At 37.3% G+C, this 25,881-nt stretch overlaps 1 protein-coding gene and 1 long non-coding RNA gene across 10 annotated transcripts in view; one reads left to right on the top strand and one right to left on the bottom strand.

Moving 5' to 3' along the window:
* The first annotated feature begins 41 nt into the window (after positions 1 to 41).
* LOC311438960 lies at positions 42 to 25,570 on the top strand. 6 transcript variants are annotated; one of them, XR_014694470.1, is made up of 10 exons: positions 42 to 168; positions 5,934 to 6,065; positions 11,604 to 11,657; positions 12,533 to 12,647; positions 12,872 to 12,974; positions 15,367 to 15,472; positions 16,786 to 16,862; positions 18,027 to 18,071; positions 22,487 to 22,724; positions 22,970 to 25,570. It is a non-coding gene; the product is annotated as an uncharacterized lncRNA (long non-coding RNA). The 6 variants fall into 6 exon arrangements; XR_014694469.1 differs by lacking the exon at positions 11,604 to 11,657; XR_014694466.1 differs by lacking the exons at positions 11,604 to 11,657; positions 12,533 to 12,647.
* The window catches only part of PKP4 (plakophilin 4), an 88,639-nt gene continuing 87,575 nt past the window's right edge, over positions 24,818 to 25,881 (bottom strand). For all 4 annotated transcript variants that reach the window (XM_084524072.1, XM_084524074.1, XM_084524073.1 and 1 more), the window contains one exon: positions 24,818 to 25,826. In XM_084524072.1, coding sequence (XP_084380198.1) covers positions 25,578 to 25,826 — 249 coding nt within the window. In that variant the 3' untranslated portion in view covers positions 24,818 to 25,577. The remainder of the gene's footprint in view (positions 25,827 to 25,881) is intronic.

Here is a 25,881-nt window from a genome sequence, read left to right as displayed (position 1 = left end):
CCGCCCGGGTCTGTCAGCCTGACGGCCCGCAGCGGCGGGGGAAGGCGCGGTGAAAAAGGCGGTGAAAGAGGCGGGGGAAGAGGCGGTCGGAGCGCGGGGCTGCGGCCCGGGGACGTCCCGAGAGGCAGGCGGCGGGGAGCGAGGCAGCGGCTACGGGAAGGACGTGAGGTACGGGAGGGGCAGCGTTGGGCCGGCCGGTGTCCCGGCTCCCTGCGCTGTCAGCCCCTGTGGCTGATTCTCCGCTCCGAATTTAGACAGCGACGCCCGTCAACAGGTTTTCCAAATCCTTTGGGGAAAGAAGGTTGAAATTTGCCTGCTTAAACAAGACATTTGAAAGATTCAACGTATTAATTATAAAAGCAGGGCACCCAGTTAGCCTGGACAAAAGTTAATAGCAGAGCAGTCGCTCACTGCTCGTACCTGGCAGCGATCTCCAAAGTGGGGTGCGCGGGGAGGGTGCCTTGGGGTGACTGAAGAAACATTCAGAGTGTCTTTACTTTTTATTTACGAAATAAGAAAAGAAGTTACTGGTATGGATATTTGACATGCGGCTTGGCACTGGTGCTCTTGCTTGTTCCATGTGTCAGAGGGTCCTGCGTCACACACGGCACCGAGGTGGCAAGTGCAAGAGAACAAGTGGCAAAGCTGACTGTTCCCAACCTCTGTCACAAACTCTTCATCAAACACTTTACGAGGGAAAGCAATGACAATCTAATGAGATCTGACAAAAAGTCAGCCAAAAAGAGCTGAAATGATCATTAAATGTGGATTTACACCTGCTATCATTAACAATAAACCTCCCCCTGAATGTGCATTGTGCCATGCAATATTAGCTAATGACAGTATGAAGCCATCATGATAGGCCAGACTTCTAAAAATGAAGCAGCTGGAATATGAAGACAAGCCTCTCAGTGTTTTTTTAAAGTCATGTGATACTCAATCCAATACTTTACAAAATTTCACTAAACAATAAATCTTTAGAAGCCTCCTTTAAGATTTCTTACTTAATAACAAAAATAAAATAAGGATATCTTGCCCCACTAAGAAGGGGCAAGAGAAGTTATATTCTCAACAGCAAATTACTTCTTTAATAAAAACAATATTTTATGGAAAAAAAAACCAAACACACAAGTGTAACAACTGATAGAGAAGCTGCTTTGAGTTGATTAATAATAACCCAGTATCCAATAATCCAAAATCCAATAATAATCTGAGGTAAGGTTACAAGGATAGCACCACACATGAATTTCATTTGCTGCATAATTCATATAATTCATAGTAAACTATTGCAGCAACAAAGTTGGAGCCAGAAGTGCACAAAATGCTAGAGGATGTCATTGATGTGGTTAATTTTATAAAATTACGAATTTTATAAAATTTTAAATTATAAATTTTATAAAATTATAAAATCAAGACCTTTAAACAGTGGAATCATTATAATACTTTGTAATGATGTGGTGAGTGACCAGGGATATCTTTTGTCCCACACATAGGTTTGCTGGTCAACTCATGCAAAGTTCTTAACATAGTTGTTGAACTCTTCCCTAGGATGAGTTATGTGTATTTCTTTCACAAAAAGTTCTGTTCCAAATATGCTGACATCTTCTGTGATGACAAGTGGCTGTCAGAAGTATGCTACCTAGCAGATATTTTCAAAATAATAAAACCAGTAAATGCAAGTGAATGTAAAGTAAGGGTTTAGTGAAGCATATTCAATCACGTAAATCTTACTGAAACAAAATATTTTTTGTTATTGAATTTATCTGCTTTGTTGTAAACATTATTTTTAGTAAGAAGACAAGGTTTTCTACCACTAATAAATAAAATGAAATTATTTAAGAAAAAAAACTTCATCTCATCCTTTTAAAATTTCTATTTTTATCTTTTATAATGCACTTAATATATTAGTATACCAATACACGCATATAATTTGTATACATGTATAATTTGTTTATTATTTATTATATGTATGATTTCATTTAACATGTATATAATTTATATAAATATACATGAGGGATACAGGCTCAAAACATTTTTACTGATTGGAATGTGTGATCAAAAAAGATCTGGAGACCTATATTCAAACTTTATCCAAACAAATATAGGGACTAGATTTTAGTTTTCTATTTGAATTGCAATGTTTTGGACATAACTGACTTTATATTGCTATGTGTCCAGCCAGTACATTGCTGAAATGCATGCTTATTTTGAGGAAAAAAAAAAAAAAAAAAAAAAGCAGCTAGAATTTAAGAAATGCACATGTAGACTCTATATCCAGATTATTTTTATTATTCTTATCTGGAATAGTTCACATGATAGTCACAGGCAAGTATATCCAGCCATCATCTTCTCTATTATGGCAGTGTATTGGGATTGGAAAGACCAGGGAGAAGGGAAGTGTTGTTTCCAGCAGTTTGTAATGCAACGTGGAGCTGCTGAAGCTGGTGTGTACACAGAAACATCCAGCTTCAGCCCCGTTGCTCTCTTCCACACTGGTGTGGGAGAACAGGGGCTGCTTTTCTGGAGAGCTGTTTTCGGGGCCCTGCCTTGCTGTGTAGCACCTCTCTGGACTAGCATCTGGTCCACCAATAAGGTCAGAAGCAGCCTATACAACTAAAAAAAAATCTCAGTTCACTTTTGAAAGCCTAAATATGATTTTACTAAAAAGAGCTGTAGTGCTAAAGCAAGTAAGATCACGATCCTTGAGAAATCTAACCTAGGCCCCCTGTGTTTTGTTGCAAGTTCCATTGCATCTTTTTACATAGTCGTTATTGTTCTATGTGTCTAAAGAAGAAAGTTAAGCAAGAGTACATTAACAACAACACAAAAACATGATGGTGATACTCAGAAGCTAGCGTTCACGTATGAGAAAGAATCCATTAAAATCACTGTCATTTTCAAAATATTTAAATACTTTGGATGCATGGTATCCGAAATATGCACACGGCAAACCAGACAGTTACTTGTACTCTGAAATCAAGCCCAGAAGGCTGTTAACCACTAGCCACAGAGACTTTCTCTCTGTTGTGAATTATATTAATAAGTATTTAAAAAATCTTTTGTTACCAGGTCTGTTAGAACTTGTCACACTTCAAAAATACAGCAATGCAGCATTTAGCAAACCATTCTAAACTAACTAATGCATAGTAAGAAGATAGAGTTATACTACTTCAGTTGTATAAAAGCTTCACAGAATTTATTGAAAATACCTACTTGTCATAATGTTTAAATTATCCAGTATTTCATAATTTCAGCCAAAAGATCTACCTTAGTCATTCAGAAGAGTACTTGCTCTTTGAAAAGTTGTGATATGAAATCAAGTGAATATGAAATCAAGTGATATGAAATCAAGTTGTGATATGAAATCATATGAAATGAAGTCTTTGACCACAATTCCTTTGTCTTCAGCAGCACCATAATTTTGCCCTTAATTATCAGAGCCTCTTCATAAAATAACTGATTTTTGTGCTAATCGTGAACAAATGAATTTTCAAGGAGGAAACATGAGTGATAAAATACTATGCCACTGAAAACTACATCCCAACCTGCAGCTAATAAGAAACATCTGTTATTTTTCTTTATTGCCTAAGATATTAAATAGCCATCATTAGTCGTGGTAGGCTCTGGCTAAGAATTTTCCAGCACTGATGGCACAAGTATCAGTTTCATGCGTGACTTCAGATAATTTTCCACATGTAGTTTATTGTAATTTATTTTCCTTCTTAAATAATAATAATAATATCAACAATAATAATAAAACTTAGTTACAGTGTTAATGAATATGGTGTGTTCTGCTTAAATACTGTCATTGACAGTGAAGACATCCAAAAAGCTAGAGTGTTTCTTAAACCGTTTTTATTGCCTCAGACCAGTATCAAGGCAGTATGGTTACTGCAATTCTCTGTGAGAGTTGAAGAGAAGCACTTGCTCAAAACAGCAAAGGACCTGGTCCCAAAGGTAGCATTCATTAATGTTTTTTCTTTCTCCATTTGATGTTGTTGGCAAGATTAGTACTTAATTCTAAAATAACCGTACCATCAGTAAGATTTTCTGATTTTTTTTCTGTGATTTTTATAATCCCAGAGTTATGGTAGTTAATCCTGTTTCATCCCATGTAGAAATAGCATTGTTCAAAAAGATATCTTCTGTAGAAATAACATCACCCAAGATAAATGTCTAATTATAATAACCTTTCAATGAAATATAAGAGCTGGAAGTAGACATGCCCAAATCTGCAACTATCTATATGGGATATATTTATTCATGGTTTCATTTTCAGTATTTAAAATTAAAACTTCCATTAAGGAATTATTTTCTAATGTTTACCATCTATGATGTAAACTGTGTTGTGGATGAAGACACCTTCATTGCGTTTCGTCATTATCTTGACTCTGTCAGTGATGGTAATCTTTTGTATTAAGATAATGGGACCTTCAGGCCCTTGGGCATTAAACAAGGTGGTGGGCAGGTGGAGTAGAAGGTGAGTCCTACTCCACTCAGTGTGTCTCTGTGGGCTGGAGAAGGATGATATAAGACAATACTGGAGTACTACCACCCCTTGCTGTTTTATCATGCCGCAATATTCCATATAAGTATAAACCCTGCCTGAGTAAGAGCAAAATCTGCGTATCTTGTGATGAGACTGTGTTAATTTTATCTGCATGCAGTTGCTGAAACCATAACACGTGATGCCAAAGATTTTTCTCATATGCTGTAAACATGTTCTGATCTGCTGTGCCAAAACATTTTGTCACAAAAACTAGCTCTTTTAGAGATTCTAAAAACAAACAAGAAAAAAAATGTTCATTATGTGATTTATTGGGGATTGTCTTGTTCTTAGATTTTAAGAATTAAAAACAAGAGGAAGGTGAGAATGTAAAAAAAAAAAAAAAAAGATATAAGTGGAATCAGGAGGGAAAATTTAAGTAGAAAAGAAAGTAGAAGAGAACATGTAATAAGAAAACAGTATGGATTTATAGCTTGACAGCAACCCTGATGGATGACTACTGTTGTCTGGGATTCTTAGAGCTGAAAAAGTTAAAGGACATCCTGTCTAAAACAGATCTATTTGATATTTCAGTTCTGTACGTATTCGTTTCTGTATGAGGCAGGAAATAGCTTTGGTATGCAGCAATTTCCTCCCTAGAAAAGCATCTTACCTTGCAAATATTGAAGCCAATAGTACTGCATGTCTCTGCCAATAAATATTTAGCTTAAAATGGATGATGACATTTTTGGTTGGAGAAATGACTTATTTCAGATGATCTGAAGGAGAAATAACAAAAGAAACTTTTCCAGAAGTATTTCTTCAGTAATTAAGGATTTTCATATTAATGTTACTCTGCCTCGGCAGAGCCATATTGATTTTTCAGTGTATTTGTATGAGCTTGGCTATGGTACCCTCCTTGTATCTGAGCTGAATCAGATGTTTTGGGAACGGGTCCTTAAGATAATACAGCATTTTTTTTCTCTGCATTCTGCTACTAGCAATGACAAATGAAGCTAAGTCAGTAACTCTTTATGCTGGTTAAGTATCAGAAGTTTCTTTTTTCTATTTGCATGCTCATCACTATTAGATATGGTCAATAAGTTTCAGTCCTGGAAGTTGACACATGCAATAGCAAATGTAATAAATCCTTATGTCATTCCTTCTCCCAACAGCAGTGTAGTTCTTAGGCAGGCATTGTAAAAGTGTTGTGAACTTGTATATTTCTCTGTTGGCATATTTTGGAAAGTTGTGTTAGTCATTCCTGTCCACGGTGCTTTCATTTCAAATTTAAGGTCTCATTAGAGCTTATCTACTCAGATCAGACATATCCCCCACTGGTGGGTACTTTTTGTAAACAGCTGTTGTTTTAATGTGCTGAGGCAGCCTACTTTTACTTTTGGAGGAGTGAACTCAGAATTCACATAGGAAAATGAATTTCTCCCAGGTGCTGCTGAACCTGCTAGCAAAATAAAGAAGAAAATCAACCGTGAGAAAATTGAAATAAATAATGCAAGGAGAGCAGAAGAATCTGGAAAATCCATGTGCGCCTGCTTACCTTGCTGCAGCTTGCATGCAGGTCAGTGTCAAACTCTTTTCTCCATTATAGTGTTCCCTCAGTCCCCGCAATTCAGACTTGGATTTTGACAGTTGAATCATTTGGATTCTTTGGATACCATGACACCTAATAATGATATACACTGGCTTCATGCTTCTGCTTAAAATGATAGATAGCAGTGTTACTGAGGTAACCATCTCCATCCCTTGTCTATGAGCACAGTTCAATACAAAATACAAGTCCTTCACGGCTTGAGTTAAAGCCAAAACAATATTTCCAATAAGGCCTAAGAACCTTACAGTTCTCATCCATGCTTCCTGTGATATCTTCCTCAAACGCTATAAAACTGATTAAAAGAAGGCAATTCCGAACAGGTTTAGGTTTGGATCTGTTGGTTTGGATATTTAAACTTGGCTTTTCAGAGCGTTGTCTCTTAGACAACCCCTTCATGCCCTTAACATCCAGACCATGGGTCATCTGGCATGAGTCTATGCTTTTAGTGCTAAACCCACAGGGGCAAATTGAACCATTGACCCAGGCTGTATTAGTCACATAATGGGGAATCATGAGTCCAAAAATGAAAGCGATGTTGTACAACCTGCTAATGAGGGTTAATCAGAGGATATATCCAGCGTAAAAGAAAATGTTTTTTACCAGATAGTTTGGAGAGGAGCTGGTGCATAACTTATCAGATAAGGCAATCATGTAATATGGATTTCGTGTGTTGCCTAAAGCACTAATACTACAAAAGTTTAGTGCCATTGTATGTCATTCCAGATTTTTTTTTTTTTGGTGAAAATCTTTGGAACTTGGTTTAAACAAGAAATAAGTTGATGTCATAGACTTATGATACTAGGTATGATTCACCATTTTTTTTTCTGTTTTTCTTCCACTCACTTTCTTTTTATTTATTTCTGATGTTTACACTATCTCCATCTCTTGTTATATGTTTAAACCAGAAGCTGCTGTGAATGGGAATCGTACCTGCATAATGCTTGTCTGAAAACTTTGTTCTTGAAAAGTAACGCTCAGCACTATTAAAATACCACAACATCAGCATGGATATGTAAATTTGGTTTTATTTAACACTTTCCTTTATTTCCTTTTGATATTTTGTTGGAGATCATTATGCTTTTTTTGTTGGAGATCATTATACTTTTTTTGTCTATGTGGGAGGAATGAATGTGACCACAGGATAGTGCAGCTGAAATCTCTTCCTGCCATTCTCAGTCCTATCTCCACTGAAGTCCTGATCACAAAGATATGAGGCTTCAGAGATATTTAGCTGATACTGAGGATAGATTATTTTAGTGGTAGTAATTAGGAATGGAATTTATGTTGTAGTGGTTATACATATTTTTAGAAAGTTCTTGTTGTTTTGTTGGTGGTGTTATTTTGTGTGTGTGTTTGTTTTTTAATTTAGAATGGAGGCATGCCTGAGGGAAGACACAGAATTGAGATTGTGGTAAAGGGACAAGAGTTATAGGAATTGTCTTTGAGCAGTGCTTTCAGTGCTTTGGAGCTCTTTCATGTTTCGTGACAATTTCTCTTTCAGAATCTGCACTCCACAAGCAAGTTACTACCTGATTGCTAAGTCTCACAAAATTACTTGGCAGAATCAAGAATCAACGTCTTTCCAAGCAGACAGTCTGATTACTTGATCTAATCTAGCTAATAGATACTAGCAAAATTATACACCACGCATAGACCAGGTCTAAAACAGACACTTCAGCATATAGGCATATGGAATATCTTCCTGATGTATCATGGTTTTATTCATAACTCTTTTTCTCCTTTTCTCCAGTATTGCTTCTTTTCAAATGTCAGAATTACTAGCTTGTGACTACTGATATAAATTGATCCTGTTTTCACATCTGTTAACTGAGAGATGAAGTATTATTTCTGTTTTCTTAAGCTCAGTCACAGTCACAGATAGGTAGTACATTTTTCAATTGAGTCAGTGTAGCTATTTTAGATGCTAGAAGAACATGACAGAAACAAAAATGATTCTGCTGCAGGTGTGTGATACATTTTTTATTGCTTTAATTTTTTTTTTTTCTCTGTCCTATGTTTGTATTGTCTCTTTGTATTAGTTCGGAGTAAAGGTGAATAGTTTTGTAAAGAACATTATTGTTAAGTGTCTGAAGCATAGAAGAGACCAATTAATGAAGGCAGCCATATATTCAGTGATTTTTATATTGCTGTAATTGTTCACATGTGCATATATTATGCCTTCTACAAAATCTGTGGGAAGTCTGGCTTCATGTCTGTACAGCTTACCCTGTTTCTTCCCAGTGGGTCTAGGAAATCTGAGAAGTTCAGGTCCTGATTTGTATCTGGATACCAAGTTTTTCATAGACTACAGGGGAAGAAGTGTCCAGTCATCGAATAATAGTGCTGGACGGGGGAGGGTAATATCATTAAGGAGAAGGTATGTCTTTCTGGGTAGTTTTTGGTTATAAAATAACTTTGCTGGCAGAATAACTAGAAAGATTAAACTTTGTCATCATGTGATTTATCCACCTAAATATCCTTGTCTATATACGCACACACACACATACATATATATATATATATCATTGGGTGATGGAAAAAGTGAATCAATTCTAGTAATGCAATTGCAACACACTGAGCAGTATGAGATCCCTTGCAGACTTCACTATTTCTGACATATCATATTCGTAACTCTTCTTTCCTTAGATACAGGCATGGTTCTTAAAGGCCAAATATGAGAATTCCCTGTATTTTGTTGCCCTTGATCATGGCTTTGGGCCTTTGTCCTTGAAAACAGAGTTTAATGGTAGGTAATGAAAGCAAAGCAAAATATTTTTAATATCATTATTGGTTTATGCGCCAAGTGACACTGAGCTCCTTGGAGCTAGGCAGCTGCAAATGACTTGTCTTCATATCTACTTTGAGTAAGTGCACAAAAACAACGCAAGTGTTAGAGGACAAGCCACTAGAGGGCACGTGATATTCGGCAACTGGATGGTAATCCTTTACCAGATGTGACTTCATACCCAACGCAGCCTCAACAACAAATGTACCTTTTTCACGGGGGGTAGAAACTGATTCAAATTCTCCAGTAATTGCTGCTGGAAGAGCAACTTTCTGAAACAGTAGTGATTATGTGATAATCCTTGGAAGGACATTAATAAGTTGGAAAATGGAGGGAGAGAATTGTGAATTGCCCCTGCTCAGGTTTGGATGGTTGTAGTTTACAGCAGGGGTAACATTGTAGTAGTATGGCATTGAAATGTGATTGCTGTACATACACAGAGGAATAAAAATAGAAGTTTAACAAAAAGAAAACGTTATGATTGATAGTCTTCACAGAATGTCATAAAAGTTATTCAACAGTGCTAAAATTGAAGAATCAGAATTAGTTTCGGTATAACCATATGATAATTATGGGGAGATTCACCTTGTGAGCTAGATTACAGTCTTGAGTCATTTGAGTGAATGGGTCAAGGCTGAGGACAAGTAAATTTCAAGTCTCTCTCTAGTTGCTACCCCATTAGCTTTTTCAAAGGCTCTGTTGTACAGAGTGGCTTGTTGTGTATATCTGCTGAGGTGCCAATCACTCAGAAGGCAAGGAGGAGGAAGCAGAGATGAAGGGACCCTTCTCTTTTCCCCATCAGACTGTCGAATTGGATCAGCATGTATGCAGCAGTAATGCGTATAGGCCTAGTCATGTGGAATCTGTAAATAGGTTGGGTTGCAGGCTGTGGAAGTCTTGGAAAAGCACATCTTTCTTGTGATCTTGTTTACATGTTGCTTGGAAAGTGCAGGAAAGGATTTTTTTGTTCTATATTGGTGGGGAAAAAAAAGTGTATCACAAGCTCATAGACGTAACTATGTATAGACAAGCTGCCGCTAGGTGGTGGTCAAGAAGTAGAGGATTTTAGCATTTGTAGGACCAAGAGAGCCGGCAAGCTGAAAAGAGCTTTCCCAGCTCTTCATACCTTGTAACAGAGAGGCTTTCCAAAGTACACAGCTTAGACCTCTGTGCATCACTAGCGAAGTTTCATGCTGCTTGCTTACACAGAAATCTTCATCTTAATATGTTTGTCCCTATGGCTCTTTGCACAACAACTTCTGAAACATTGGTCCAAACAGCTTTTATGGTCATGATCATTAGCTGCCACCGTGTCTTGCACATTATTTTAAAACCACTTAGATTAGGAAGGTAATCACTGATGCAAAGGAAAACACATGGCAGCCTAGTCTGCAAAATAATACATGGAGACAGCATTTTCAGAGTGACATACATTTTTGAGCAATTAGTTAAGTCAGTAGGCTAGGCTGAACTACCTTCTTAGGTTTAAGGTATGTTCTCAAATGTGTGTCATTTTGAATCTTGTTCAAGCAAATGGTCTCAGAAGTTTACTTGTTATGTGGGAAAAGTTTGAAAAAGAACATCTGAGAGTGGCTTTTCTTAGTCTTTTTTTACAAGCTTCATTGTCAAACTTCATAACTGGTGAACAGGATGGATATTGCAGTTGGGTTATAAAGGAATTTCCTTTGTAGGCCTTCCTATGTCAGGCATGAGCAGAGGACTCTACAGGTTAGCATACCAATGAAATGTAAAAGATTTTCTTTCTTAGTTACCTTTGTCTGAATGTATAACAATGTCAGCAAGCTAGACAGGTTCAAAATAAATGCCTTTTCAACAGTCGGTGAATGGCCTTATCCCTGTTTCACTGTTTGGGATTATAATTGTGTACAATATTTGGAATTAGATAAATCTATTCCACAACATCTTAGTAACCTCTCTGAATGAGTAGCAGCTTTAAATAGGATCTGGATCAATAGCAGTGCTGGGGAATTTACAGCCAGGCTGGAGAAATATATATTTTGTTCCCATATTATGCACTCATATATTAGGACTGATTTTTTATGCAGAGGGAAAATTGTCAACAGTCAGCATTTCAGGTGATATGATCTCAGTTTCCTGTACCTCTCTGGTCAATCTGGGGAAGCACCAGCTGATTCTGGATTTACTTAACTATTTAAATAATTTTAGGACATAGTCAATGAACTGTGATTCAGTGCTGTGACTTGATTATGAGTCTTTGTAATTAGCAGGAGGTCTTTTGCATTTAGTCCTAATGCAGATCAATGTCTTCTCATAATGTGTAATTGCTTTGTGCTGATGCACTTGGATATAATTCATTTCATACTCCTCCTAGTCAAGAAAAAAGAATCTACATATACCTTAAAGAACTAGCTAGAAATTATCTCACTAAGTATCCTGCTGCTTGAACTATTCTTTTTCATGTAATTCATATAAAGTAGAACAGACCACAAGGAGACATTTAATATGAAATAGAAATGGTATGCGTAAAGATGTTTACCAGTATGTAGGGTGCCCTGAAGTAGGAAGGCTATGGAGTGCCTGCAATTATTGGTCTGCCCTTGGACTCTCATGGAGTGGTCGCCTTCATGGCTAAGACCAGGGCACTGGCTGACTTGACACACTTGTCCTGCCTTTGGGATGTCTGTGGAAGCATTACTGCCCTACTCTCTCAAGGGCAGTGCCTGCTTTGCTTTTTACAGCACTGTTGATGTCTTCTGTCATGAGCGGTTAAACTTCATGTCTTCCTGTGGTGGGTAAGTACTCCTTGTGCAAACTGCCTACAGGCATCTGTACCAGACAGCTTTGTGACCCGGCTTGTTATTAGCTACTGCCACACCCATTGCATTCTTTTATAACTACTTTTATTCCCTAGACTAACCACAGCAGCAAGAGCTTTCTTTCTATTTTTGTAATTTAGCAGCATACCTTCCCAGTAAACGCTGCCTTAGTGTGTGCTTTTCCTGGCCGCTGTTCAGAAGTGGAGTGAGTGATCAGCACCTGAAATTCCATCTGTCCATGTTAGCCTGCCTGCCCTGGCTCTGTGGCAGCACTCCCCGGATCTTCAAATAATGCATACGAGACAAGTTATCTCTTTGTGCACTTTGAGCAAAAAGAAATGCTTTGAACTTATAAAGAGAACCAAAACCTCAGCATTGTGTATGAATGCCCATGTTCAGCAATGGAGTGGGCAGTTACACATGATGGTATCCTAAAGAAGCCATTGCATTCTCTTTATCAAACTCAACAAAGCATTCCTGTTCTGATACTTTTCCTTGTCCTCACAGCCCCTTCTAGAGCTTGCTTACAAATGTAACAAATTCCTCAACTTTCTCTTTCAACTTTGCTCTATTTATTTAGTTAGTTAGTTATTTTTAAATGGAGAGGTTCCACAGACAGGGGAAACTGTTGTCTTAACTGTTTGGCTGCATGAGCCAGCATGTCACTTGAGATATACTGAGCAGCTTCTTGCTATTCTTACTGGCATTGTATTTTAGAACAGCCTGCAATGAGTTCCATACTATAAAAGCTACATATTTAACAAGAATCAAAGTGGGTTAAAGGTATAGCTCCCAAACTGGTGTCCCTGAGTTCATAATTGGTGTTTTATAAAAGCATTTTGTCATTACAGCGTTTCCAGTTGCACATATGAGGAGACAGATTGATGTGCAATACAAATTACCTACACAACTGTAACCTGTTTTGCTGCTCCTTCCTTTAGTGTAAGACACATACCACAGTCCAATGTAAGTGTGTTAGTCTGTGTATTCTGTAATCTCCTCCAGCCAGATAATTACTTTCCTGAGCGAAAGTCTCAACATACTAATATCATGAGATAAGTGAAATCAATGTAAATTAAGGACTAGTCTGAACTGAATGCAGTTGTCCAAAATGCTTTTTCCTTCTCTCATGAACTGTAATTATTCTAGCATGATGGTGCTGATCTGATCTGAAATTCCATATTTTGCAGCTCTCCACTGACCTTTGTGACCCTATTTTGTCCAAGAAACAAGGCAACTTTTCCACACACACCTACCACTGTGGGGGGTGTTTTTGTACAGGTAGATGACAAGGTAAGATGACAAGGGCCTGAAGGATGCATCTAAGTAACAGTCTTGTGACTTGCTTACATTAGAAGAGTTTTTTTATTTCAGTCTGAGATCCTCAATCTTGCATGTTATCCTTCTGACTCTTGCTTTCTTTCCGGTGCTTATGCTTTGGCTATTTTCATTTTGAAAATGAATATCCTAATAATAGGACAAGGGGAACAGTTTTAAACTAAAAGAGGTGAAATTTAGATTAAATGTTAGGAAGAAATTCTTCACTCAGAGGGTGGTGAGGTACTGGCCCAGGCTGCCCAGAGAAGTTGAGGCTGCCCCATCCCTGGCAGTGCCCAAGGCCAGGCTGGGTGGTGCTTTGGGCTGTGTGGGCTGGTGGGAGGGATCCCTGCCCATGGCAGCGGTGGGCTGGGTGGGTTTGAGGTCCCTTCTGACCCCAACTGCTCTGTGATTCTATGATTTTACCTTTCTGCCCTTGAAGGATTATTATGACTAGTACAAATGAGACCCAGGTTTGACCAACATAGTAATAGGAAGACAAATTCTGAAAGGTTGTGTTAGGTTGGATTATGTAACACATAATGTTTTTTCATAGGTTTTATTTTATGGCTTCCTTCATTTGAATTTAGTTTTATATAAATTTGATTCAGCAGAGCCTGCTGTTCTCTGATCTAGAGGGATACCTGACATGCATTTGTGTACAGAGGAGTGATAGTATATTATCATGAATAGGCCTTTCCTAATTTTCATTTTAATAGCAAAACAATTAATATTTAAACTTGATTTAAGCAGCAGATGAAGCTTATTTACTGCAATAGGCTCTATTGTACAAGTTGCATTTAAGTGGAGGGCATGGTACAGAAATAACATGTCAAACGCCACACTTACTTACATATGAGACTGACTGATATCACTCAATGCTTTTTATTAAGTAATGCATTCTAGTTGAGTTTGCTGATATAGGAGGGTTTTCTGATTTCATATGTCCAGTATCTTTTTAGAAAGTGCTATATCCATATTGGGACTCTGAATTTGGTCTCAGCCCAGATGTAAGTCATTGCATGGCAAAACATGAGCCTTGAGAGTGCTTTAAGACACTGAAGAATGAAAGCATGTAGGTTTTCAGCTTTTTTTTTTTTTTTTTTTTAATTCTTACCAGAAAGTTATACAGAGCATGTAACTGTTCAGTAAGAGGGGGTAAAATAATCACATTGAATTATGCTAAAACCTCACAAAGCATTGAGTTACTTTTTGAGTAAACTTACTAAACATATGCAGAAGTTAGAAGGATTGAATTAATTATTTTCCTTCAAGCACCTTCCTCGATAACATACAAAGTTAAGGGAAAAATAAAGTATGACTATGTTTCAGTTTCTTGTGTTTCAGCACTTAATCTATAGGTGGTTTACAGGTTTTATAAAGACTTAAACATCTGATTTTCATTGGGGAAATATATGCTATGCTTTTCACCTACCCTATATGCTCTAGCTGCTGAAATATCTGATAGAAAGTCTTAGAGATGCAACACTGTGAGTGCTTTGTTTAGGCACTGACTATTTTAAAATGCTAAAATAAATGAAATCATGCTTACGGCAGATTGAAATTAAAGTAGACAAGTCTCAGAGGTCTCCCTGTTTCATTCACAAAATTGAGGAGACAGGCTTTTGAAAGTCACATTTACCCTGGGCAATAATCTATTCCGGATATTTTACTGAAACTTGTACCAGGTTTGTGCAGACACAGTCCCACACAGACTTGAGGAGGGGCTTAATGGATCAAGCTGTTTGTACAGTACCTGATCTCTGTCTGTGTATCACTGTATTATGTCTGTCAGTTTTGCTAATTATTTTGCAAGTCTTTTTTTTTTTTTTTTTTTTTTTTTCCCCAGTATGTTTTCAGATTAGATGTTTGGTGTGGGAAGCTATATAATTGATGATAGATTTGATTGTCCGACATCATATTCACAAAAGCTTATCAGAATTGTTTTTCTGGGTTAATCTGAACGTCCTCTAGAATGTTCCAGTTTTAAACACATCTGATTAGGTTTTATGAAAATAGCATAGCTAGGATGATTGCATGAGCAAGTCTAATTATGGTATAATTATCAATCCTCCTGTTAATTAAAATGCCATAAAGAAAGCTAAGTACACATATTTATTTATTTATTTATTTTGATGCCCTAGAACACCTAATAAGAGCAAAAAGTAAACTCAATATTTTTGAAACTGTGTACATTTAAAACTGATGAATGCTCTGTAGGTTGTATTCATCTAAATATAAGGTATTTCAAATCTCTAATAACATAATGGCATCCTTGGATGAAGAAACAAATTGTAAAACATACCTCTGTGATGGTAATTGTAAGCAAATGAAGGATCTTGCTGCTGATTTCCATTTTTCTTTGCAGACTATGACTCCTCCCACCTCCGCGATGTGTGTGAAGAGATGTTTCTCCATATCCCCTGCAGAAATGCTCTGAACATTGCCTTACTCCTGATCTAGTCTTGCCTGAGGTAAAAGCTCAAGGTCTTCTCCTTAACAAGAAGCAGTATCAAACTGCAAACAGTGTTTTATATACTCCAGCCTTATACTACACTTTCATATTTTAGGGGCTTGGCTGGGAAAGAAATTGAACCTTTGGATGTTTTTCTGTCTTGCATTTCCTAGATTCAATGACTGACAAATCAATTTCAAATCTGCCTTGATGATCAGAAGTGCAAATCTTATAAAACCTTGAGTTTTGGATCCAGACTCTGACACTATTCAAATCCTCAGCTAACAGCAGGGTGCTCAGAGAATTCAGCCAGCAGCATGCTCCAGTTTAGAATTTCCTGCAAGTTCATGGCTGAGTTTCGTGAAGACCGCTCTGCCACTGACATCTTCTCCTGGCAATGTGACAGAAAATAAATTGAATAATTTTATGGTCAGGTGTTACAGGCTCCATAATGCCATACATATTGTAGTCACATTGTGTTCTAGCTTTGGAAAATGCTTCACAGAAAATGGTTGTAATAGGTGGTTAACATCGCTCAGTACTCAGAGCAGGGCCTGAGGCCTCTGCAACTGATTCCTTTGGAAAAGTTGGCCTACAAGGCATCAGACCTCTTGCTGTAGGTCTAGGCTCACAACACCCAGCCATTTCAAGTCTCCCTTTCTGCAGTCTGCTTGGCAAAATGGGAGGAGTTTATCCCATGTGAACTGAAGGAATTTTGGCAGTCTCATCTTCTGGCGACTGGTACGGCTATGAGGGCTGCCTCATCAATTCCTGTCAAGCTGCCCTGGCTTAGTGGAGGTGCATGAGGGTGCACAGCATCAGCAGCTGGGACATGGCTCTGGTTATGCTCGCTGGGTACTGGGAACTACTGCCACGAGAGCAACAAGCTCAGCTGAACAAACTTTGCATTGGTGAGTGGGCTTGGCCAGCCAGCACCTGGGGGTGTGGTGCTGTGACTATCTTATCTGGCTTAGTCTGTTAGAGAAAAATACAGCAGTGACTTTGCTTGTAAGTCACTTTGAAGACTTTCTTTTCTGAAGCAGCATGTCATTGGTTTTGAGCTCACTGAAGCCCTTTCTTCTTAGACAACACCATGGATGTCTGTAAAGAATTGCATAGGGACAAGAGCAAGCATTCATATGAGTCTTGCTAATTGAGTTGCTCGAGATGCTGCTGGTTATACAAAGACATGCAAATATCAACCTTACAAAACTCATCATAACTTGCCTGCCAGTTGTAGGGCATGCAAGAATGTTGGAATCCCGCTGAGCATGGTCACTTTTCTTTAGAGTGGTTGTGCTTTAGAGTGGATAGTTTGTCTTTTCTCAACAGGAGACCAGAAGTCTACTGATGCACTGTTCCTTTTAGCCAGAGGAAAAGGATGCTGCCCAAGAAGAGCTGGAAAGAATGTAAGTTAATCATAAAAAGCATTTGCACTTTAAAAATAAGAAAGCAGGTATCTCAGCTTTAGTGAAAAAGAAAGCCAGTGTGGTTTATCATTTACAAGCTCAGGTATGAATCAGTATGGAGAACCCATTGGCTGTAAATCATATTTAATTATCTGATTACTGTTTTGGGGTGTAAATACAAGACAGTTGATGGATCGAGAAGAAATTTCAGACCAGACAAGTCCTTTCATTAACCTGGAATGTGGACATTTTTAAAGTGGGAAGATCATAGTTATCCTGAAATTAAATTATGCTGTGGCCTTGCTTCTTTTTTTTTGCCAAATTGGGCAACAGAAAGAGCATACATTTTCTGATATTCTGAGTGTAGAAAAAGGGGCATACATTGAAAGGTTTAGTCTCCAAGTGCTTTGGTTAACAATGAGTTCTCTTTAAGCGGTCACTTACTGCATGAGGAAAATAGTAGTTTGTGTTATTTCTCAACAGTTCTTCAGTCCTGCATGTAAAATTGTAATCATAGCTCTGTGGGTGGAGTGGAGCACACAGAAGCTGGCTGTGCTTAGTATTTTATGCGCTATTTATTTGTCAAGATACAATTTATTTTCTTTTGGTTTAAAGTGTGATATATTAGGAACATATAAGCACAATGGTAGGGAAAATTTGGGGTAGGAAGACAGTCAAAAAATAGGAAATGAAGAACATATGGCTTTGATGAGGGAATTCCTGGCTTCAAGGACTGATATGTGGATGCTAGAAAGCCATGACATCTGCCTGGTGAGAGCTGATTCTGTCTCTACGAGAAAACAGAAATGGGAAAAGCAGTGAGCCGTCTGTGTTTGTATATTCTTTGTTTGCTGCCTGTGTTTAGAAAGGTTCTTTATAAATGAAAATTGGCAGTTTGAATGAATCAGCCTTGATTTGAAGCCTGCAGTTGTTGCTCAAAACCAACACAACTAGGCTGGTTCCAATGGAAAGAGAGTTTTCTAGAAGTATGTGAATGCTATCTGTATGCAGTAGTCCCTGAACGCTAGCCTTGGTGTTATACTGGAACAAATAGTACTTTAAGGCTTATGCACAATCCCTCTTCCTCTTTTTATCTGCTTGAAAATGAGGTATTTGCTGATCCTTATGCAGAAACAGGAAGCTGTATTCCAATGCTCTTTACAGCTGCTGTGGAGATAAGCTTTTTCTGTCTGGAAAGATGAAGAATGGGTATGTTTTCCATGCAGTTCAAAAGAACCCACATTTTGTTTTGCCATGTACTCCTCAAACTGCATGTCCCTTTCCTACTCCTTAGATTGTAACTGGCACATTGAATTAGTGAAGATGCATGTTTATTGATCATGCTGTGCTAACCGTATCCTTTTCTATAATATTTCAGCTCCTATGGGGAAAGGCATGGCCAAATTTTGATTTAGCTTAAAACAAATAATCACTGCTGCATATTTTTGTCATATTAAAAACAGGTTATTAATTGTACCTGTAAAAATATTCAGAACACACGGACTACTTTGCTTTAAAAACAAAACAAACAAACAAACAAAAACAACAACAACAACAAAAAAAAAAACAACAAAGACAAAATAATTTTTTGACAGTCTTTTTATATACACCAGTACAGAAACAGTAGATTTAGTTTGGTTTCTTCCCTTAATTTGACTTTGTCCCACAGGAGATAATTTTATGTAACCAAGTCCAGAAGTTCACAGCCCACTTGACACAACCCTTTATTTTCAATCCCTGTGCTATTTATTAATCAGAGGAAAAACACTTGAAAATATAGTCTGATGATCAAATTAAAATAAGAAGAGGAGAAAAATGCATTGAGAAAATAAATATCCCAACATAAAATTTGTAAAACACACATGCCTTAGGAGCTAGACAGATCTCCTTCCATAGAGGGATTTGGGTTGTGTTTATATTACATTTTTTCATAAAGACGATAAGTATGATTGCTGCTCTGATATTTTCTTAAAAAAACAACCAAACAAAAAACCAACAACAAAAAGCTTTGTGAATGGTAATGATGAAAATAAAGCAAGAAAATGAGAAAGTGATTTATATCAAACTTAAAGATACTTATCATAATGACCACTACATACTGGGAATTTCAATAATTATTCTTAATCTGCTTAATGACTAAATTTAATGTGTCCTACATAAAAAGATAAATCTCAGTAAGAATCTCAGAAGATTTATTTTCATTCTCTTGATGTTTTTAAGCTTTCATGATCTCTAGTAACTCTGTATTTCACGTTAGGTCATTAACCTAAGCTCTAGCAAACTCATTTTCTTTATCATCTTCCCTCCTGAAGGTTAATGACAGAATGCATAAAGGTGTTGATGAGACACACAGACTTAACTACATAGTCTTCAGACAAAAGAGGCCTATTTTAATGGATTTTCTTAATGTAATGTAGTAGCACATGATAAAAACAGATGTAAAAATGTTTAATCCATATGATTAAAGCAGCACACCTCAGGACCTAGAGTAACAATCTAGGAAAAGAATATATATAAGAGGAACTCATGTTAATTTGCACTAAGCTGCTTTGGATGACCACAAATCAAAGCTCTGCTGTGAGCTTTTTTATTTTTTATTTTTTTTAAACTGTCCATGTAAAACATGAATGGCTGTCACATTACAGTAACAACTTGGGAACATCACTAATAAGCTTGCTAATAGTCATAATCAATAAAGGCTAACTATGATCATGCTCACCATGCAAGCATGCGATGTAATTTTGACCATGCTGGCAACAGTCCCATCTGCAGACAAATGCTTTAAGATGTTATGGATCCCTGGTGCTGTTTTTAGAACTCTGCTAAATTGCTGTGCGTTTTGTTGTTTAGTGGCTGAAGGTGAGTTGCATGGCTCTCTTCTACATTCCCTTAGCATGGCAGTAAATAATTACCCAAGCAGAGATGAAGAGAGGTTGTCCTGTGGACCAGTATGAGGAGTATGTCAAATATGCTCAGGCCCTGCTTGCTGCTGTCTTTTTGGCAGCAGCTAGAAGGAGCCTGGGGAAGGAATGTGCCTTTTGTCTGGAGCAAGGCACTGGGCTTTAGTAGTAGCAGTGATGCCTGCAGAAAGGGTGCTCAGCTTCACTTGGTCTCTGCTTAAAAGTGTGAGTTGAAGAAATATTAGAAATATTAGGTCTAGGGAGTCTAAATTCTTTGGTGGGGAAATACCTATGTCTATATTACCTTTGAGGAGTTGTTCACGAGCTTGAGGAATGGAAAGCTCATGGTTGATATTAAACTTGTGCACCTTATGTGGTAGTTCAACACAACTGTACTCATGTTCATACTTCCTGTAATTCCAGTTTTCCTGAAGCATAAATGATTAGGTGCTGCTGATTTAAACCTATAAATGTCTAAAGCAAAAAATGAGATTACCAGGGACTGAACTCAGAACCAATGATTTAATTTGTAACAAACAACAAGCTTTTTTTTTTTTTTTTTTTTTTTTTTTTTTTTAGAATTTGAATAATTTATTTAAAAAATCAGATCACTTCAGGGACAAAAGGGAGATGGATTTAGTTTAGAAAAAAAGATTTCCATGGTCATCAGCTGAAATTGGCAAGTTTCAAATTACTAACAGAATCACACAGGAATATAACTTTTTACTTGAACTCTCTAATCTCCAAATTATTAATAATAATATAACCTGGTTTGACTCAGTGAAACATCAAATTCTTTTAAATGCACATTGGGCAGTCTAATGTAGAAATATGGTTGACTCTGGATGACTTGTTAAATTCACCCAGCCATCATCAACTTTTTCACAAGGTTATGAATGTTTAATCAGGAAGTACACTGAATAAACAGACAAGAAGACTGCTTCTGTAGAATGTAGAATGAGCTATGAAATGTAGAATGAACTATCCAAGCAGCAGAAGACTTAATAAATGAGACATTGTACACATAAAAACAAAAAACAAACAAAAAAACTTAAAACTTTTTAGAAATTAGCTTATGTAGCTAACGTATTTTTCAAGACAACATCATGATTGCTACCCATGAATGCCACACTCGCCAAAAAAATAAAGAAAAAAGAAAAAAAAAAAAAAAAGTTTTATTCTACACATAAATGGCAGCCAGTTTTTCCATTCTCAAATTCCAGCAACCTGAAGCTACTTGTGTCTGAAAAAAAGGCACAGAAAAAAATATTACTATTCCTGTCAGCAATCTCCATGAATCTCAGAAGGTATAATACGTTCTCTTAGTTACCTCAGATCATCTTTAAAATTACCTGCTTTTCCTTTTTTCCCCCATGATCTCTGTAATAGAGACCACATTACAATGTAAAAGTTTGAGTACCTAATTTTAGTACAGTTGGCCTAACCAAGTTCTAATTCTTAATTTGTTGAATTAGTGCTATAGGGTATAACACAGCACAACTGCTGCACAACTGCAACATAACAGTTTCTCCTCTTAGCGTGTTTATAGTCCTGTAGATCTTAGACTTTTGGAAGTCTTCCCATGCCTAGTGCCACCGTATTTGTGCTGGCATTCAGCTTGATCACAGCCTGCAGAGGACAAGGTTTGCTCAGAAGGCAGGCAGGCACAGCATTGGCTCAATGCTAGTTATTTTCAAGCTCTGCTTTGCCAAAAAGGGCCATTTACTTGTTGATGAAGACTAGTGTCTTTTTAAATCTGAATGGTGGAAAGGCGCCTCCCCAGGTGCTGATCAGTTCGAAGTAACATTGCTCACAGCAGCAGTGCAGCCGTGTTTCAATAATCATCCAGTTCCAAGGACTGATGGAGTAAAAGAAGTGGTGAAGCCAGAAATGAAGCCTTTCCTCATAGAAGATACAAATTAACAGCTATGAGGTATCTATGTATAAATGATTTTGTGGCAAACCTTTATAAGGGTTACATGTTTCTTGCTGTGGTCTCTGTGTGCCTCTCCCAGTCATCATGGGCTGGGTGTTGGTAAAGAGCATTTCCACTGGCCCTGGCCAGCCCCTCCTGGCACCAGCCTCCTGTCACTTTGTGCCGCTGTGTAAAGCTTCCTCGAGGTTCTCTGCCCTGTGCTACCTATGAGAGATGTCGGGTCTCCAGTGTTCTCAGGATGACAGCTTTCTTTCTCATCCCTTTATTTATTATTGTTCACAGCTGCCCTAATTTACTCATGGCCACAAACCCAGGTTTTTGCTTTTTTTTAAATTAAATTGATGTTCACGTTGTCACCTTTTATTAGTCTTATGAAAACTCAAACACAAAATGTACAAATGAGTACTGTCATTGGATGTCTTCTCTTCAACTAAACAAGTGTCTGTCAGCACTGATAGTCTGAGGACCTTTTTTTTTTTTTTTCTTTTTCTAGAATGTTTATGGTCTTCCCTTAAGGCAAACATTTTTTTTGCCTAGCTCATCTCTGCTCCTGTCAGGCTCATCCATGTCTCTCTTCTTTGGCTACCCCGTAAAGTAATGTAGGTATGGCAAATAAATGTTTCATTTCACTTGGCAGTTCACATGTACTCATTAGGTTGTTCTGATGTTGTCAGGCCATAGCCAGGTGTTCTTGCAATAGCTGTACGCATGTTTCTTGAATTAATGTTTTAGGAACTATCCTAAATCTGTGTGCTATGGTAAGTGGAGTTGCTCTGTTTTTCTCTCAGGATGTTGCCAAAACATGCATCTGTCTGAGCATGTAGGAGAAATTTTAGAAGGCACTGCAAGACTGCAGCACTTACATGCAAGCTCAGCTGCAGGGGACTCTGTGCAGCAGTGACACCCTGGTCAGGCAGAAGTGGCTCACAGCCAAGATCCCCAGCTGACCAGAGCGAATGCCTGGGGTCAAAAGGTCAGATGCAGCCTCTGAGGAAAGGGGATCGTATTGATTCGCTAAAACTCCAGGTACGGTAGCTGAGCATTCTGAACTCACGTATAACTTAAATTTCCTACGTTGTTCACAGAGGACACTTCTTAGTCAGGCAGGAGTAAAGACCAGGGTCTGGATTTTTATGTTTTGAGGCCACTTAAACGATAATCCTAATTCTGTTATGTATTAAAAGGAAATTAATCCTATTTTGTGACACTTCTCCCCTCCTCGGGAATTACAGAGATGTTAATTTAAGCCTTTGTTTCCTATTTTTCTGCAGCATTCAGTGAGTATGACGGCCTCCCTGAGGTCAGTGCTGCTTTTCATTGCCCTCCGTGGGAGCTATTTACCTAAAAGGAAAAGCATAAGGCTGCTGTTGAGTCTCACTGTTCATCTTCTCAATCTGTTCTAATATTAAACTATTTAACTCCCTGATTCTGATACAGTTTAGTTCTTGTTCTTTCAGTCCATTTGCAGATTAATTATGGAAATAGAGAAGTACATTTTCCAGGGTGCTATTACTATTTAACTTTCAAATCAGCATTACCCTGTCTTAAGACATGGACTTTTTGAAAGTTAAACAGTCTTTTATCTTCCTCACTGGCTTATCAATCTGAATGCAAAATTGTGAATAGAGTGGATTTTAAAAAAATTTGCCTTATATTTATGCTCCTGACATTTTGCAACAGACCACTCCACTGTGAAAATGAACAATGAAATTAAACTGTGCCCCATTTTTCTCCACTTTTGCACATTGTCTGAAACTGCATGTAAAGAGAAATTAACCAACCTAATAATTTTAATGAGTATAGCACCAAGATGTAATGCGTAAAAATATATAAACAAGTAAGACTAGTAAAAACAAAAGAAAATGAATGTGATGAAACAGATGTGCTACAACATAGATGTGTTGCTGTCCTAAGTCTTGTTGCTTTTGATCTTGATTGAAAACCTCAAAAATCATTCCTTCATAGAGCTATTTGCTATATTGCATTGATTATCTGCTTTTTTTGAGAGGTATTAGCGGATTCAAAGAAAATACAGGCTATGTATTTTCTATATATACAACAGACTATGATCCTGCCAGTCTCTACTATATCGTCTACAGCTAATTTAAATCTTCCTGGGACAAGGCAATACCAACCAAGTATACTTGGCTCACCTTTAGTAGGTAATAGGCATACCAGGTAATCAACGCTGATCTGCATTAATCTGTGTAGCAAAGCTTGTACATGACTCTGAAGGTAGTTAAAACCTGATGTGAGATCAGTGCTTCTTGTAAGAACAATTTGGCCAATCTCAAGCTGAAGTAAATAGAAACTATTTTCTACCTTAACAGGAAAAAAAAAATGAGTCTACTAGGAAAGAAAGGGCACAATCTGCACAGCACCAACCCTCAACAACACATCGCACTGCAATCATTGGGGAATGTCATAGCTGTGTACAAAGTTAAGATATAACTTGTTGCTTTCACTGTGCTGTTTACCCCTGAACTTCTTACCCATTGTACAATCAGGAGGCAGAGGTAGCCCAACCAAGTATGGAAAAATTGCCTCGTTACCTAAACTTAGAGCAGTTCTGCTTACCTTTTATCATTTCACTGATGCAATCAGGATATTTGCAAATATTAGAAAGTGAAGAAAATTGCAGTGATGGGGAACAATAATTATGAACACTATGAAGTTAAGAGATTCTGCAGCATGAGGAAAGTACATGATGTAGTTACTTAAAATAATCAATTATTTGAATTATAAATAAATCCAAGGAGAATTTAGCCTTCGTGGAGACTACACGTTCTCTGAAAGCAAGAAGATATTTTTTTGAGGGGACTGAAGGGGAGGAATAGAGAAGTGGTGGGAAGAAAACATGATAAAGTTCTGAAATATCTTGATTACCTGCATCTAAAGTAAAAAAAAAATAAAATACTAGTCTAGGGAATAAAGGGAAGTACATAGTTTCACACCTTGGTATGCCAGACTGACAAGTTTGGAATATATGCACTGTTGAATGGCCAAAGTGGTTTTGATACGTTTAACCTGCTTAAAACATATGATCAGACTTCACATTTATGGTATTTGTTTTTGAATACCACACAGAGAAAATAATAATAAAAAGAACAGGGAACAACTTTCCATGGATGAGACTTCCATATTTATTGTTCTTCCATGTGCATAGAAAATGGCAGTGAAGTTTTTTATGAAATAGGCAAGGAATGGGAGAGGTGTAGATATACTGAACTAAACTTTGTGCTTCAAAATTACACTATTAATTTTAAAAAGTTTTTTTTTTTTAAATTTATAACATTTTCTTGGATTTTTTTTTTGTGCATGATGTTTCAAATTCCTTTTAAAATGACACACTGCATTACAAATGGATGGCACTTTGAACCAACATGGCATTTTCATATTTACACCAATGAAAGAAATTTACACAACGTAATAGCGTACAATCTTGACATTTAGTAATAGCAATAAAACAAGGGCATCCGTTTTATTTTTTCTGTACAAACTATCAGAACAAGACTTTTATTCACATAAAAAAAAAATCAGCTTTAATTTGCTCTGACCTACGCACTTTCCAAATTCATTTTACTCAATTCTCAAACCTTTCATCACATCGCCCACACCCTCACCAGACTACAGGAACTACAAGTAATTATACCTAACATCTAAACAGAGCAAAAAATCCATCCCTTCCAGTTTTTCTTCCTGACAATTCATCACTCAAAAAAAACAAAACAAAAAACAAAACAAAAAATCTCCAAAACCAAAACACTTCCTTGTTCCTTCTTTTATTTCACTTTCACATTTCATTACCAAAGCAACAAATGAGGCAATTCCATTTCTTCTCAAGCAAGATGAGAAATACACTGTTTTCTTCCTTTGATGCTACACCCAGGAATCAGGTGAACCTGGGTACTGTTCTGCTCTATAAGAAGATCGTCTGGTGGAATAAAAGTCTACATAATTTGTGGTTGATTTCAGTCCATATTGTGTTGTATAATCTGAAGCAGCAGGAAAGTGAACTCGATCATCGAAGTATGGGTCTTCATAGCTATGTGGGGACTGCAAATATAACCTGTATGCATCATAGTTTTTTCTGTTGGTATCTTCTTGACTGTAATACAGCTGCTGATGCTGTTAACAAAGTGGAAGAAAAATATTTTTTCAAAATTTAATTAACAGAGAAAAT

Source organism: Aythya ferina (genome assembly GCF_964211825.1).
Source record: "Aythya ferina genome assembly, chromosome: 6".
Classification (NCBI taxonomy): Eukaryota; Metazoa; Chordata; class Aves; order Anseriformes; family Anatidae; genus Aythya; species Aythya ferina.
The sequence above is the reverse complement of the archived record's forward strand: the minus strand, read 5'-3'. Positions and strand labels throughout refer to the sequence as shown.